The following is a 16484-nucleotide window of genomic DNA, read 5'->3' as shown; positions in this document are numbered from 1 at the left end:
CATTACCTGTACTTTATCCTGAAATAACTATACAATTAACAAATGCCTTAGGTGTGGTGGCAAAAGTAGTATAAATGAGTTTGAGGATCATAACAAAATTCAAACTTTCTTTAGCTGTGTTTTAAATTATTTTTCTGGAATTAATGTCATAAGCTAAATTCATTGTACTTAGTGCAACTAGATTTAGACTTCTTTTACCAGTGATATGGAAGGGGTAGCAGGAATGAAATTGGCATCGGGAAGTTTGGAGAGAAAACTGATGAATTCTACCGAGGTGGGCAGTTTTAGGAAATTGTTAAGTTCAGAGGGAAAAAGACCTAGCTTCTCCTTTGAGCAAATCAGATGCATTGGTTAGGATTCCTGGTCCAACAGGCAGCGACCCAGTTGGTGTCAGGTCAAAGTGTTGTCTGGTCACTTTTCAGTCACCTCCACCTCATCATGACCCCTTTTGAAGTTTTCTTGGCAGAGATACTGGAGGGGTTCATCATTTCCTTCTCCAGCTCATTTGACAGATGAAAAAACAGAGGCAAACAAGGTGAAGTGACTTGCCCAGGGTCATAGAGCTAGCTGGTGTTTGAGGCTGGATTTGAACTCAGGAAGATGAGTGCTCTACCCACTGCGCCACCTCACAAGCTGCCCTCATCAGGTCAGATCTGGTAATCAAATTCTGCCTCTGCCACTTGAAGCTTGTGAGACTTTTAGCAAGTGATTTGGCCTTTCTGGGCCTTCGTTCCTTCTGTCTAAGCTGAGGAGTTTGAATCACTGCGTTAGTTGAGTGGAGGGGGAAAGACTTGAGGCAGGCAGCCTCCCAGCAGGCATGAGGTGATGAGGGTCTGCACCAGAGTGGGGGCTGTGTCAGAGGAGGAAGGGGACTAGTGGAGAGAGATAGCAGAGCTGGAAACAATCGGACTTGACCACTGATGAACTGGGGTCCTTTGACAGTATAGGGACATCAGGAAACGGGGAGGCTGGGTCAGGGGCAGTGAGTTGAGTTTTAGATTGGATGTAGGCGGTCTAAGGGACATCTGATTTAAGATCTACACTGAAGAAGTCATCCATCCCAACCAAACAGACAGGTGGGTTTAAGCTGCAGCTCAAAAAAAATCAGTCTTTATGTGAAAATCATGGAAATTGTGGGGTTTTAGAGTTAGACCCCATCTCATCCATCCTTATTTCATGTTATGGAGAGGCATCGGAGGCCAGAGGCAACAGCTCATTTACCAAAGGTCCCAGAGCTGCTCACTTTCATACTGAGGCTGGTGTCCAGGGACCCCGACTTCCAACTTGTACTTAGAGAGGAGGAGAAATGCCTGTGACTGCTCTCCGGAATAGTGCTCTTTGGAAAGGGTCTGATGGTGCCTGACCATCGACTGAATCCACTCACCGATAATTATGTTGTTGGTGTTCGGTCATCTCAGTCCCGTCCAACACTTTGGACCCCATTTGGGCTTTCCTTGGCAGACACACTGGAGCAGGTCCAGCTCATTTTAAAGTTGAGGAAACAGGGCTAGGTTCTGAGGGCAGATTTGAACTCAGATCTTCCTATCTCTAGGCCCAGCACTTTATTCACTGCATCACCCAGCTGCCCTTACAAATATTTTAACCCATTTATTAATTTGGGTCTTCTTTCCCCAGATTGGTTTGCTAACTTTTCCTTCCAATTTGGTTCTGTTTTGGAGGCAGAGTTTAGGATTGGCTTCACATCCTGGCTGAATGGTTTTGTTAGGGTTCCACCAAGATTTTGCTCAAAGATCTCCTTGAAGTTTTCTTGAGGATATGAGTATATAAGAAGCATTCCTTTGAGTCTTTTGTTCAATTATTACCTTGAGTAGAGTGGCAACGTTCTAGTGGCTGCTAATTTGGATATAAAAGCACCTTAGTTTTCTTGGGTGTATCAGAGCCCTTTCAAAAGCTTATCCAGTCACGAGCAAGATGTTGGTTGGGTAGCTGAAGAAAGAGGCTGGAATTGAGGAAGAGTAGGCCTGGAGGACGAGGGGGAGTATGGGAATGTGCAGAAGGGGGAAGGAGCTGGTGATGATTGTCTAGGTGACTTAGCGGGCCTGATGGAGGCAAGAGCTCAGGAGACTTGAAAAAAGAAAAATAGCTCTGTCGCTTTGTTTTTGTGGTGCTTTCTTATTCAAAGTCCAAATTAGTTTTTACTATTAGAATGCAAATAGAAATCTCATTTATAATAATTATCTTATGCTTTTTTTCTGCATCATTAATTCCCTTCTATTTATTGATTAGATAAGCAGAGCATAATTTATATTTTACAAAATAAAATTTTGATTTATATTTTCTTATTCCAAGTTCTAAAAATGATGTCTGCCAGAAATAAATAACTCTAGAATAGGGAAGCTACAGTGATGAAATTTAAAAATTATATCAGCACAAACAAAAGAAATAAGATTGTAATAAAGGAAATATTCAATTAAGAAAAATCTTTTCCTCCAAATATTTCTGATAAAAGTCTAATTTTTCAAGATATACCATTAATTAATTATCATTAAGAGTCATTTCTACCCAGATTGATGGTCCAAGGATTTTTAAAAGCTGTTCTCCAAATAAGACTTGCAAACTCTCAATTTCCATGTAAAATATGGGCACCCTGGCAAATGAAAATATCTCTGAGGGTTCATCTCACACCCAGCAAATCAGCAAAGATGACTCAAGATGAGTATAACCAGTATTGGGGAGTGTGTGAAAAGACAGACAGTACACTACCACAGTGTATTAAAACTGTGGATATGGAGTCCAGAGTGTCTGAAACATTGTTATGAGATGACACACAGAAAGAAAAGTCACAGATACATCAAAATATTGATAGCCACTTTTATGTTGGCAGAGCACTAGACAAAGTAGCTAGAGAATGACTGGATCAGTTGTGCTATGGGAATGTTTGGTAAGAAATGATGACTTTGAAGAATTTAGACATAAAAATGCTTATAAGAATTATATAGTTAAGTAAGCAAAGTCACGAAAATAATATACATGACTTCAGCAATATAGGTAGGAAAAAACCAAACCTTAACAACAGGGAATTAAAATGAGCAAACATGGACTATGAATACAGAATAGTAATAGTGCATATACTGTCAGATACATTTGGTTTTTTTTGTTTTGTTTTGTTTTTGTTTTTGTTTTTTTTAGGTTTTTGCAAGGCAAATAGGGTTAAGTGGCTTGCCCAAGGCCACACAGCTAGGTAATTATTAAGTGTCTGAGACTGGATTTGAACCCAGGTACTCCTGACTCCAGGGCTGGTGCTTTATCCACTATGCCACCTAGCCACCCCAGATACATTTGGTTTTATTGATTTTGATAAACTGATGTTTCTTCTCTTTTCTGAAAAGGGAATACGTGTAATAAAAAAATAAATATTCTCTTTTCAGAAGAGAAAAAACAATTTGTTGCCTACAACAAACACATTTAACACATTTAGTCTTCTACAGTAGAGTTAAAAAGAATGACTGGAACAAAATTTGTTATCATTCGACTTTGAAAAAGTAACAGTGACAAATATTTTAGATATGGTGACAATAATAATTGACTAATATTAAGACAAATGAGAAAATGACATTTTAATTAAAGGTACCACAATGAAACAGTATCCTGTTTTTTAAGGCAGTGGTATTAAGTGACTTGCCCAAGGTCACACAGCTAGGCAATTATTAATTATTAAGTGTCTGAGGCTGGATTTGAACTCAGGTCCTCCTGACTCCAGGGCTGGTGCTCTATCTACTGTGCTACCTAACTGCCCCCAAAAACAGTATCATTTTTTAAGGGGTTTTTTTGCAAGGCAATGGAGTTAAGTGACTTGCCCAAGGCCACACAGCTAGGTAATTATTAGGTGTCTGAGGCTGGATTTGAACTCAGGTACTCCTGACTCCAGGCCCAGTGCTCTATCCACTGGGCCACTTAGCCACCCCAGCAGTATCATTTTTAAAATTAAATGTGTTTTCTATTTACTTTAAAAAATTTTTTTAACATTCATTTTTTAAAACTTTGAATTCCAAATTCTCATCATCTCTCCCTCTTCTCTCTACTCATTGAAAAGGTGGACAATTTGATATCAGTTATATATGTGCAGTGTATTTCTCTATTAGTCATTTTGTGAAAGAAAACAGAGACAACAAATAAAAAAAAGTGAAAAATAGAGTTTTTTGATCTCCATTCAGACTCCTTAAGTTTTTTCCTCTGGAGGCAGATAACATTTTTCATCATAAATCCTTTGGAATTATCTTGATCTTTGTATTGCGGAGAATTGCTAGTCATTTATAGTTGATCCTAGTACAATATTTCTGTTACAAACAACATTATTAAATATATTATTATGTATGTACCATTATTAAATATATATGTACAAAATGGCATAATACTGTCAGCTTATAAAGGAAAAACTATCTGAATGACAAAGATGCATTGTTATAAGAGACTTTTACATTCTTTTCTCAGAAATGGATAAAATGAAAAAATAAGAAATAATATTGATTCATAAAATTGATGGAAGTTTTTTGAAAGTTCTGTGATGACTTCAGCATGGGAATTAAAAATATGCATGTTTCTTAGCATCATGAAGTACCTTTAAAAAAGTGAATCAGGTGAGGAAATAAGGAAATCATATGTTAATGTAAAAATATAGAAACATGAAAGACATTCCTTTAGAGATATTCTAGAATAAGAATGCTAATCAATAATGATGTTTTAGCAAATAGATACTAAGTATTATTAAAAGATGAGTGGACCAAGAGAAAATCATCTTTTCATAATTATGAAGGAATAATAAGAATGAGACAACATATACAAACTTATAGAATATAGTTAAACAGACCTGTCTGGAAAATTTATGTATCAAAAAGCACATATTAACAAAAGAGAAAAAAAAGTAAATTAGCATGTACAAATAAAGAAACTATGAAAATTTTGAAAGTAGATAAATTAAAAATAAAAAGACTATAGAACTGACCAAACTAAGAAGTGATTATTTTCAAAGAACCAAGAATATTTTTTGGGGGGGGGGATTTGCAAGGCAGTGGGATTAAGTGACTTATCCAAGGTCACACAACTTGGTAATTATTAAGTGTCTGAGATCGGATTTGGTCAGACCTTCCTGACTCAAGGGCTGGTGCACTATCTACTGTGCCACCTAGTTGCCCTAATATTTGTAAATTATTAGGTAAACTGATCCAGAAAGAGCAAGAGGAATATTATTTTATAGACAGAAATAATTGGGCAAGATAAATTCACAAAAAAGAGAAATTAAAAATATAAAAAAATGTATAATTATATATGATCAAAACTAAGTACTCCAAGGAAACTGATGAAATCCCCTGGATTACATCTATAAAAATAGAAAATATTCAAATTCATAAAATAAGTCACATTTTAAAAAATTCCATCTTAGAAAAGAAATAAGAAATAGGAAAATAAGAAATAAGAAAAGACAAACACCTGATTCCTATGAATTATGAATGAATTCTAACAAATATTTAAATAGCAATTAATACTAAGCTCTAAAAACTTTCTTCAAAGAAATAAAAAAGAAGTTAGTTAATCTGTCAAACTACTTTTATGAGACAAGTATGATCATAATACTCAAACTAAGGAGGAACTCACCCAAGAGACACCTTTTAAAAAAATTCTATTTATTTATTTATTTATTTTTAGATTTTTCAAGGCAGTAGGGTTAAGTGGCTTGCCCAAGGCTACACAGCTAGGTCATTATTAAGTGGCTGAGGTCGAATTTGAAACCAGGTACTCCTGACTCCAAGGCTGGTGCTCTATTTACTGCACCACCTAGCTGCCCCTGACACCTTTTATTTTTGAGGAAGAGAATTCTAATTTTATTTTTTTTAATTTATATTTTTACTTATTTATACATCACTAAAATAGTCTTGTGGTAAAAACGAACATAATCCCCCCTTCCCCTCACAAAAATAAAAAATCTCACAAGAAATAAAGTAAAACCAAGAGAAAAAAATTTGCTTCAGTTTGTGTTCCGATACCATCAGGTCTGTCTCCAAGGTGGATCACATTCTTTATCATAAGTCCATCAGAGAAGTTACTTCTGTATTTTTCCACAGTTGCTATTGTTGATTGTAAATCTCTCCATCCATTCCTCTCCACTCCCATTTATTCTATTTTCCTTTCTCCTTTCACTCTGCCCTTCTTTAAAAGTGTGCAGTGGGACAGCCAAGTCTCACAGAGGACAGAGCAACGGCCTTTGGGCCAGGAGACCTCAAGCCTACATCCCACCCCAGAGACCCTCTAACCACCCAGCCCCATGGTCCTGGACAGGCCACCCAATCCCAGCACCTCACAAGAAACAAAAAAAGTGTGTTGTATCTGACTACCCTCTCCTCTATCATCTACACCCCCCCCCCCATCCCCTTTCATCCATTCCCTTCCTCTCCTTTTTCCTCTAGGTAAGTGTGTAAGAGAGATACTTCTAAACCGATTGCACACACACAAAAAATTTTGGTGCAGAAATAAAATAAAATCTTAGCAAAGAGAAAACAGTATTTTAATGTGTACACACAGACACCCAATACATACATACACAACACTTTGGCAAAATCAGATTTAATACTTCATACCAAGGATATTGCTAAATATTATAAAAGCACTTAATAACAAAAAATAAAAAATATCAATGATAATACTTTCTAGGTTAATATATAGATTTACTGTTATACTAAATATAAAGGGATTACTTTAATAGAAGTATTAAATAATAAAATTAATTTTCAGGAACAAAAAACTCCAGAATCAGGGGCAGCTAAGTGGCACTTGGAGTCAGGAGGACCTGAATTCAAGTTTGACCTCAGATGCTTAATACTTAGTTGTGTAACCTTGGGCAAGTCACTTACTCTTATTGCCTTGCAAAAACAAAACCAAAAAAAACTCCAGAATCTCAAAGGAAATAATGAAGGAAAATGTTTTTATATATTTATTACATCATTATATTTTATCATATTATATTGTTATATTGTAAAGCAGTAATTATATTATGTTACATTACATTATATTATGTTACGTTACATGATGTTACATTATATTATATCAATTATATCAGTTATATTTATTATATTATATTATATTATATTAATTACATTGCATTATGTTATGTTATGTTATGTTATGTTATGTTATGTTATGTTATGTTATATCATAAAACTAATTATTCAGGCAGTCTGATGATGACATTAAAAAATTGCCATGTTGACCAGTGGAATAGACTAGAGAAGCAGTCAGACCCACTAGACCTTGACTCACTTGACAAATGCCTGAAGACAAAATTGCCTCCATTGATAGGATCCTAGATGGGGATTTATTAGAACCTTTAGAAATTGTCTAGTTCAAACCCCTAATTTTGCAGAGGAAACTGAGAGGGGAGTGACATGTCCCAAATCCTGGGGAGTCACAAGCCCGCAGGGGCTCTCCCTCCTTAGGGTGGTTTGGGGGTGGAGGAAGCAATTTCTAAATCAATCTCATTGATTTGCTTAATGATAAAATGAATGATGGAGAGAACCTGGTCCAAGCCCCTGAGTCTCCCAGTGGCCCCAGCCGTCTACCTGGAGAGGTAGACCAAGGGTCGTCTACCATCATTGTCGTTCTTTACCCCAGGGAGAGGGCTTCTTGTGTGTCACCGATATTCCTCCAGCATGCAGGGAGGAAGCTGGGTAGCAAGGTTTTTTTTTTTTTAAGGTTTTTTTCAAGGCAGTGGGGTTAAGTGGCTTGCCCAAGGCCATACAGCTAGGTAATTATTAAGTGTCTGAGGTTGCATTTGAACTCAGGTCCTCCTGACTCCAGGGCTGGTGCTCTATCCACTGTGCCACCTAGCTGCCCCTTGGGTAGCAGGGTTTTTAAGTCTGTGGGTCATGAGCCCTTTTGGAAATCCTTCTGTGGAGATAGATGCAGCTTTCAAAATTTCAATGAAGCTGCCAGAGGAGCCTGTCATTGTGGAGCATGCGACTGTGGAGGAAGGAGGGATGAGGGAGGAGAATGGATAAAGAAATGATGGTCAGAAAGCCTGGCCAGTTTGTAGGTTTGGAAAGCTGCTGTCAGCTTGTGGGTGTGTACAAAGGTATTGGCCAAGACATCCAGGGTAGAGGCTAAATGGGGCAGGAACGACTTTGAGGTGATGCCTTTTTGTGCGTGAGGCCAAACTGAGACCCTGCTGCAGCACCTCTGACGAAGGACAAAAAAGTAGGGGAGAGCCACCTCTTGACCAGACTGCGCCGGATACTTGGAGAGGTACAACAAGGGAGAGTGGAGTCATCACAGAACAAGACCATGACTGCCAACCCCTGCCCCTCTGTTGATGCTGTGGGGGCTCTCCTGTAGCTTCTCTGGGTCACCCACGGGACAAGAGGCTTGGATTTAGTGACCTCTCGGTTTCCTGTAGATCTTTGAGCCACTGGACAAGGAGCAGGATGGAACGGAAGAGAGAATTCGATTTTATATTGGACCAAGTGGAGTTCTTTTAGTACTGAAGTCAAGGCCAGTCTTTTAAACAGTGACATCCAAGTGTTGTTTAGGGTCACAAGTAGCAGACTCCAGGCTAAGGGCAGAGGGTCAGGCCTTCTGTCTCTCCCAGATGGCTTTGTATTTATTGGGTCAATGTTGTGTATTTGTCTGGGACTTTGCTGGTAGGTGCTTAATAACTTGTTGTGGATTTTAATCTGTTCAGTTGTGGTCTTCCCTTGTCTCCTTCCAACACCCTCAGTGAGAGCAAATTGATTTGGGGCTTTCTTTGAGTAAAGTTCTGAAGTCAGAATTAAAAGAATTTAGAGAATTTAGTCTTTTAAAATGAAAATTGTAGAAAACTGTAGAAAACCATAGAAACTTTGAGTTCCTCTGGACAATATGATAAATTTGTTACTGGAAGTAATTTCCTTTTCTTTCAATTCTTGAGCCCACACTGTTTTCTTTTTCTATTATTTCATTTGAGTACTTTACAGATATGATGACATTTTTAAAAAATAAAATGATGCCTAGGTGCAGGCATTTTCATTACTTGGATTATTTTCTTGACATACACATAGAAGGTCCTTCACCAATGGAGTTTCTTTTGCTTTGTGTTCCCTAGTGGTCCTATGCTTTAGAGAAGCCGAATACTGGCAGTATATTCAATATTGCTTGGTCAATTGATGGCACCCAGATCGCAGGAGCTTGTGGAAATGGACAGGTCGTGTTTGCCCATGTGGTGGAGCAGCGTTGGGAGTGGAAGAACTTTGAAGTGACCTTAACAAAAAGAAGGACCATGCAAGTATGCATTCGGGATGTCTTGGAGTTGGTCCATGATAGGTTTTTTTTTTAACACAGGGTCAATGGAGTGACCACTAATGACTCAGAAGGCCTTGTTAGACATTAAGGAGTACTCACTGCCTTCTCTGTGGGATTGGGGTGGAGTATGCAGTCAACTGGGAAGGAACATTGGTCTTTAAAAACATTTGTTTTATGACAAGATTATTGGAATAGTTCATGAACTGGTTTATAATTTAGAACTGCCTCCCTTTCTTCTTAAACTTGGAGCTTACAACTCAAGTTAGTAGTGACCTGCTGAACCTCCAGTTCTGGGAGAATGACTTCATCAACAGAGATTATTAACTCCCTTTTACAAACAGTCCCCCCCCCCCCCCAGTTAAAACATAACAATTTGTTTCAACTGTAAAGAATTTTGTTATAGTTAAAAAGGAGAGTGTCTTGTGACTAGTAGGCTGTTTTTAGAAGTGTTTACTAAATCAAATTGAATTGCTGTTTTAAGTTATTCCTAAATAAATTGAGGTTGATACGTTTTTCCACTGATTTCCAACTGTTACCAATCACCATGACCCATCCAGCCCTGGTTTTCATTTAAATGAATATAATGAACCCTGACTCTTCCAGGGTCTTCTGAAGCCTGTCTACAGTATCTCCAACTTGAAATTCTCTCAGACTAGTGTTAAGCTCCCTGAAAGCCATTTTTTTTTTCCTGACAAGATTGGATGCCTTCAGGGTGGTATGGCTGTGGATGAAAACCACTTCTCTGTTACTTTTAACTCCAGGATTTTCAACCTTTTTTTGTGTTCTGGACCCATTGGGCAGTCAGTCTGATGAAACCTGTGGAGCCCTTCTCAGGGTTATGTTTTTAAATCCATAAAATAAAATATGTAGTATGCAAAGGAAAACAGAGGATCATGAAAATAAAGATAATCTTTTTCTCACATGCAAATTCACAGCCTACCTGAAATGTGTGTAAGTACCAGCCTCCCTTTGCCAAAGCTAGGAGAGAGCACAGATCTTAGTTACTGTCCTTTTCCCAATTAGTAACATTTTACTTTAAAAGGAGAAGAATTTGGAGGCAGCTAGGTGTTACAGTGAATAAAGCACTGGCCCTGGAGTCGGGAATACTTGAGTTCAAATCCAGCCTCAGACACTTAATAATTGCCTGGCTTTGTGACTTTGGGCAAGCCACTTAAGCCCATTGCCTTAAATAAATTAAGAAAAAAAAAGAAGAATGTGTTGTTCTTTTGTTGTGGATTTGGTTCTATGTGGCCACTGATTAATTTCTTATCTCCTTACTAATAACTCTAACTAGTTTCCTCAAACCTTTTAATATTTTTACTACTTTTCCCAGAAAATAACCATTTTAAACACTTTGAAGCAGAGTGTGGTAAACTTTATAATAATGTAGCTTCTCCATAATATCATAATTCCCAGGTCCATGGGTCACAATTACTTTAATAATATCCCAAAGTATAATCTTGGCTTTTTTCTCAAGTTGTCCTCTTGTAATCAGTGATGGCTTCTGCTGCTTGTAATTATGCCTTTCCTTATTGTTTGTTTTTTATTGCTCATTCCCTGTTGAATCTCCACATGTTTTTAGAAGATGATTTTTCTCAAATTATTATGATTGTTTAGATTTTTCCCCTGATTTCTGATTTATTAAATTCCTAATTAAATATTATTTGCACATTTAATATATATATTCTTTAATGAGATTTATTTTATTTTACCCTCTTAGGTTCGGAATGTTCTTAATGATGCAGTAGATTTATTGGAATTCCGTGATAGGGTCATCAAAGCATCTTTGAACTTTGGACATTTGGTTGTTTCAACATCTCTTCAATGTTATGTGTTCTCGTAAGCATCTTGAATTTCCTAGTAATTTAAAGTTTTATTTTACTATAGAAATTTGTACTAATAGACTTCATCTTAAGCATAGTTTAGTTGGGAGATGTACAAAAAGTCAAGTTTCTACATAATTAATAATCAATTTATTAATTATACTATCAGATAATCAATAAATTGATTGTCATTGGTTTCTCTTAGTAATCAAAGACAGACCATAGAGGTGTCCTTGGCAGGAGGAGATCAACCCTTGATTGGTGAACTGTCAATGAGGGGTGGACAAATTAATGAGAAGGTATCTTTAACTCCTCCTGCTGATGACTTGATCCAGGAGACTCAGCTGCCTCCCAGCTATCCAGTCAAAAAAAAATCCAATGTCATCCAGACTACTTTTAGGGTTTTTGTTCTTTTTTTGCAAGGCAAATGGGGTTAAGTGGCTTGCCCAAGGCCACACAGCTAGGTAATTATTAAGTGTCTGAGACCAGATTTGAACCCAGGTACTCCTGATTCCAAGGCCGGTGCTTTATCCACTACACCACCTAGCCACCCCCATCCAGACTACTTTTAGCTTGAAATCTAGTCAAAGGGATCCATCCCAGACCACTTCAATTATACAGTGGGCTGGAATTCACCTAGATTAGATTCTCTTTATCTTTAATCAGAAATAAACTTTCTCAGTTGGGTAGAGTCTGCCCCAAGATAAGAGGAGACTTACTGTCCCCTGGGTTAGGCCAATCCCATTTGCAGCCATGTCCTCAAGAGGCTGCCTTGACCTTTTAAAAGGTTTGGACTTTGAATGAAGAAGCAAAATGAGACAGAACTTTGAATCCAGATATTAATAAGTAGTTATTTGTTGTCATTTCTCTCATTTGCCATCACTTTTTTTATACTTAGGAAGTTATTGTCATTTGTAAAAATCTTAATTTTATAAATTAAAAAAATAAAATGATTTGTCTTTTTCTTAAAAGTTCAGTGTTATCAAAAGTAGTGTAGATACTCTATTATCAGAACCAATAGATAAATACTATGATTATATCAAATGTAGCTTTTGTTTTATTGATAAACTTGAATTTTGTATTACAGCAAGCCTGCTACACTATCATCTTGGATAACCTTAACCACCTGGAAGTTGATGAAAGAAATAGCAGTTTAGTAAAGGAAGAGAGAAAAGGGAGCAATTCAGTTTTGGAGAAGTTTACTAGACATAGGATGGCAAGCTGGAAAGGAGGAATGCACCCAGCTGTAATAAACCTTATGTCCACCTGACTTGTGTTTCAGCACTATCCTAGCCCAGCCCATAGTATTCCCCTTTTCCCCTTTTCCCTCATGTTGAGCAACTCGGTGGCATAGTAGACAGAGTACTGACCTTCGAGTCAGGAGGATGGAACTTTGAATCTGACCTCAGACAAGTGACACAACTTACTAGATATGTGATCTTGGGCAAGTCACTTCACCCTGACTGCCTCAAATCCAGGGCCATCTCCAGTCGTCCTGATTCATATCTGGCCACTGGACCCAGATGACTCTAGAGAAAGTGAGGCTGGGGACTTAGTACAACCCCCTCACTCAAATCCATTTCTTGTGCTTGTCATGGCATCACCTCCCTGATGTCATGATCTTCTTTGAAAACAAAGGACAAACAGTATCATCATTTCCTTCATGTTATCCTTTGTTGCTCTTAAGAAATTTAGACCGAAAATATCTTAGATCATCATTTTTGCTACGTAGCTCACAAGGTGGCTGCTCTCAGAATGGAATTGAGGCCCATTTAAAAAAGTCCAATGTGTGATCAAAAGCACTGCATTTTTGAATTGTACTCTCAAAATAATCTATTACTATAACATGCCAGAAAAAGTTTTAGAAGATGTAAATTTACATAAAATATTTAAGTGAATTATTTGATTATTTGTTAATTTTATGTTTTTCAAATGTTAACAAATTATGTTTTATTTTTCTTTTAGTACAAAGAACTGGAATACACCACTTATATTTGACCTGAAAGAAGGAACTGTTAGTTTAATTCTTCAGGCTGAAAGGTAAAATTTATTTTAATATTTGATAATTCAGATTTAGGTTAAAATGTGCATGACCTCCACATTCTCTTCAGACATTGTGATTCTTTAATACTAGGACCAAATCAAAAGCAACACATAGTTTTAAAAGTCTTAATTAAATTTCACAGATTGCTCTGTGAATATTTAACATTATTGAGTGTGGTACTATTTTCATAGCAGAATATATTTTTAAAAGGAAAGAAAATGACCTCCTCAGAGCTATTTGCTTTTTCTTTTGACATCTCGATTAGAAAAGAGAATGATTTCATTTAGTTAGCTGTTTATTTTGGCAAAATCTTAAAATAACATACTGTGAAACAGAAAATACCCAGAATAAGCATTATATTTTATTTTAAAGATATATGTGGTATGTTTTTGCTTTATTGTCTTTCAAAAAAAATCCTAACTTGGCATTTCCATAACTTTAAAACACTAAGCTTGGAAATATAAGAAACAATATTTTTCTTAAGGGAAAAGTTTTCTCAATCATGAAAATATACTTTGTATGTTACTTCTATATTTTATATTGTAATCTCTGTTTTAAAGAGAACTCCAAAAGTCCCATTTAACATGAATCCATTATTGTTCTTAAACAATGTGCACAATCAATACGTTTGTTTATTAGAGAGAGTCAGCCAGAGGCCAAGTATAGGAGCACCCCTATTACCTTAGGTTGTTAGGGAAAAGGCCTCTTCATGCCTAAACTTGCTCTCCTACTACCCTTACTTTAAAGCTCCATCTTTGATTCCAGGAATTGTTCATCATAACTTTTGTTTTTGTTTTTGTTTTTGTTTTTACAAGGCAATGGGGTTAAGTGGCTTGCCCAAGGTCACACAGCTAGATAATTATTAAGTGTCTGAGGCCAGATTTGAACTTGGATCCTCCTGACTCTAGGGCCAGTGCTCTATCTATTGCACCACCTAGCAGCCCCGATTCCAGCAATTCTTAATAGACTTGGCCATCAGATTTTCCCTGCTATAGTATGTGGGAAACTCCAGTCTAGAAAAAGAGGGTTGTGAGGAACTTCTAGAGGATGATAGCACAGTGTATTTTACCATAGGGGAATCTTGGCAAATGTATGGAAAAGGAAATGCAGGACAAATTCATGAAAAAGGGAGCAATTCTTTTTCAGAGAAGTTTAGTAGACATAGGGTAACAGGCTAGAAAGGAGGAATGGACCTAGATTGTTGATTGAACTATCTGTAATACATTTTATGTCCACAAAATACAGAAATAAACTTTATTTATCTAGAAATTTCCTTTGTAGAATGATGATGAATTCAAACCAAATTAACAAACATAACAGAAACAAAAATGAAACCTTTTAGTCCTCAAAGACTTTGTATTCCACTGAGTTGATAATTGTGTTGTGACCATAACCAATGTATAGAACTTTTGTCTGTTGGTGGACTTTTAGTCTTTACAACATACCATACTTGTAATATTGTTAGTTTTGTTTAGAAATTGATTTTCTTTTTGTGGAATGGTATACAGAAGATTACTTTGTCTGTGACATTCTCAGAAAAGATTAATAATCCATGTAGAAAAAACTAAATAAATGAAAAATGCCTTTTGTTCATACTGTGACATGTAGTTTAAAGTTATTTCCTTCAGGTAAGAGTATATCAATAAATGTATCTGGAACATTCATCCCTAAGATGCCAAGTTAGGCTCAAAATTAAATTTAAGAATACACCCAGTAGAGGCTAGGATGAGGTGGAGCCAAGATGGAAGAGTACATATTGGGACCCAGTTGAACTTTCCCATCATTCCCTTCCAAACAACTTTAAAATAACACTTATATCAAATTTTGGAGTGACAGAGCCAATAAAAAGTCAGGAGGAGACATTTATCCAGCCTAAGAGAACTTAGGAGGTCAATAACCTTGGGGTGGCTGCCAGCTTGGAGCACATAGAAACACTAGTGCTGGGCTTTGGGGGTGACAGTAACAGCAACAGCTCTTAGCCCAAAGAGGGTAAGGGGAGTCAGATAAGTGGTTAAATAGAAATGGCAGGGGACCTGGCACTGGGGGGCAGCTGGTGCTGATTGACAACCCTTTTACCCATAATCAGTTCCGAGTCTCAGTTCCAGGGTGAGAGGAGTGTTTATAATGAATCACAAGGAATAGGGGCTCTTATCACAGGTTCAGGGCCAAGGGGAGGATGTGTACCTGGAAGCTGCAGGGTGCAGAGACCCTTTCTAGATGAAGACCAGAGTTGCAGATTAGGGGAGCAACGATCACACCTCTTCCTAGCTCATCCCATCTTGAAGCACTGAAAACTTGCAGACCTCCAGAACTAGGTCTGAATATAGCAGCATGAAAAAGCCTCAAGATTGGGCCAGTGCATCCTCCCCAGATGAGCAGATCCCAAATATGACCAAGTTCAAAGTCAAGAAACAGGCTGGAAAAATGAGTGAACAACAACAAAAAAAGAGCTTGATCATAAAAAGCTGCTATTCCTTGCTGGCAGGGAATACCAGGACATAAACTTAGTAGAAGATAACAATGTGAAAGAACTATGAGCCATTCCCCCTGCTCTTCTCCCTCCAAGAAACCCCAGTCCTGGAATCATTAAAGAAAGGGATAAGTGACATAGGAAAAACTGAGAAAAGAAATGAGGGTAATGCAAGAAAAATAGGAAAGGTGAATTAACAACTTAGTAAAAGAGGCACAAAAAACCCCTTAAAATTACACTATAAAAAAACAAAATTGGCCTAAATTATAACAAAGATTCACTACAGAAAAGAACTCCTTTAAAAGCAGAATTGATCAATGAAAAAAAAAGGTTTAAATGTCCACTCAAAATAATTCCTTAAAAATTAGAATTGGGAAAGTGGAAACTTATGACTGAGATTTCAATAAAACGAAGATCAAATAAATGAAAAAGTAGAAGAAAATTGAAATGTCTCATTGGCAAAACAACTCATCTGGAAAATAGTTTGAGGACAGATAATTTAAGAATTATTGAACTACCAGAAAGCCATGTCCAAAAAAAGAAGCGAGACATATTTTAAGAAATTATCAAGGAAGATTGCCCTAATATCTTAGATCCAGGTAAAAAAAATTATAGCCAAATTCCAGAACTACTAGGTCAGGAAGAAACTACTGCAAACAGCCAGAGAGAGAAAATAATTCAAAGATCATGGAGCCACAGTCAGGAACACACAAGATTTGGCAGTTTACATGTTAAAAGAAGTGAAGAATTTGGAATATGATATTTGTAAGGCAAAGAAGCTAGGATTACAACCAAGAATAACTTACTGAGCAAAACTGAGTTTATTCCTTCAGGGGAAATATGGAATTGAAATAAAGAAATT

General features: G+C 37.0%; 1 protein-coding gene across 1 annotated transcript in view; it reads left to right on the top strand.

The window, feature by feature from the left end:
* The window catches only part of IFT80 (intraflagellar transport 80), a 101681-nt gene that overhangs the window by 45727 nt on the left and 39470 nt on the right, over window positions 1-16484 (top strand). Inside the window, 3 exon segments of the mRNA XM_074190838.1 lie at window positions 9089-9268; window positions 11006-11124; window positions 13074-13148. Of these exon segments, the coding sequence (XP_074046939.1) occupies window positions 9089-9268; window positions 11006-11124; window positions 13074-13148 (374 nt within the window).

This window comes from Macrotis lagotis, chromosome 6 (genome assembly GCF_037893015.1).
Source record: "Macrotis lagotis isolate mMagLag1 chromosome 6, bilby.v1.9.chrom.fasta, whole genome shotgun sequence".
Classification (NCBI taxonomy): Eukaryota; Metazoa; Chordata; class Mammalia; order Peramelemorphia; family Peramelidae; genus Macrotis; species Macrotis lagotis.
The sequence above is the reverse complement of the archived record's forward strand: the minus strand, read 5'-3'. Positions and strand labels throughout refer to the sequence as shown.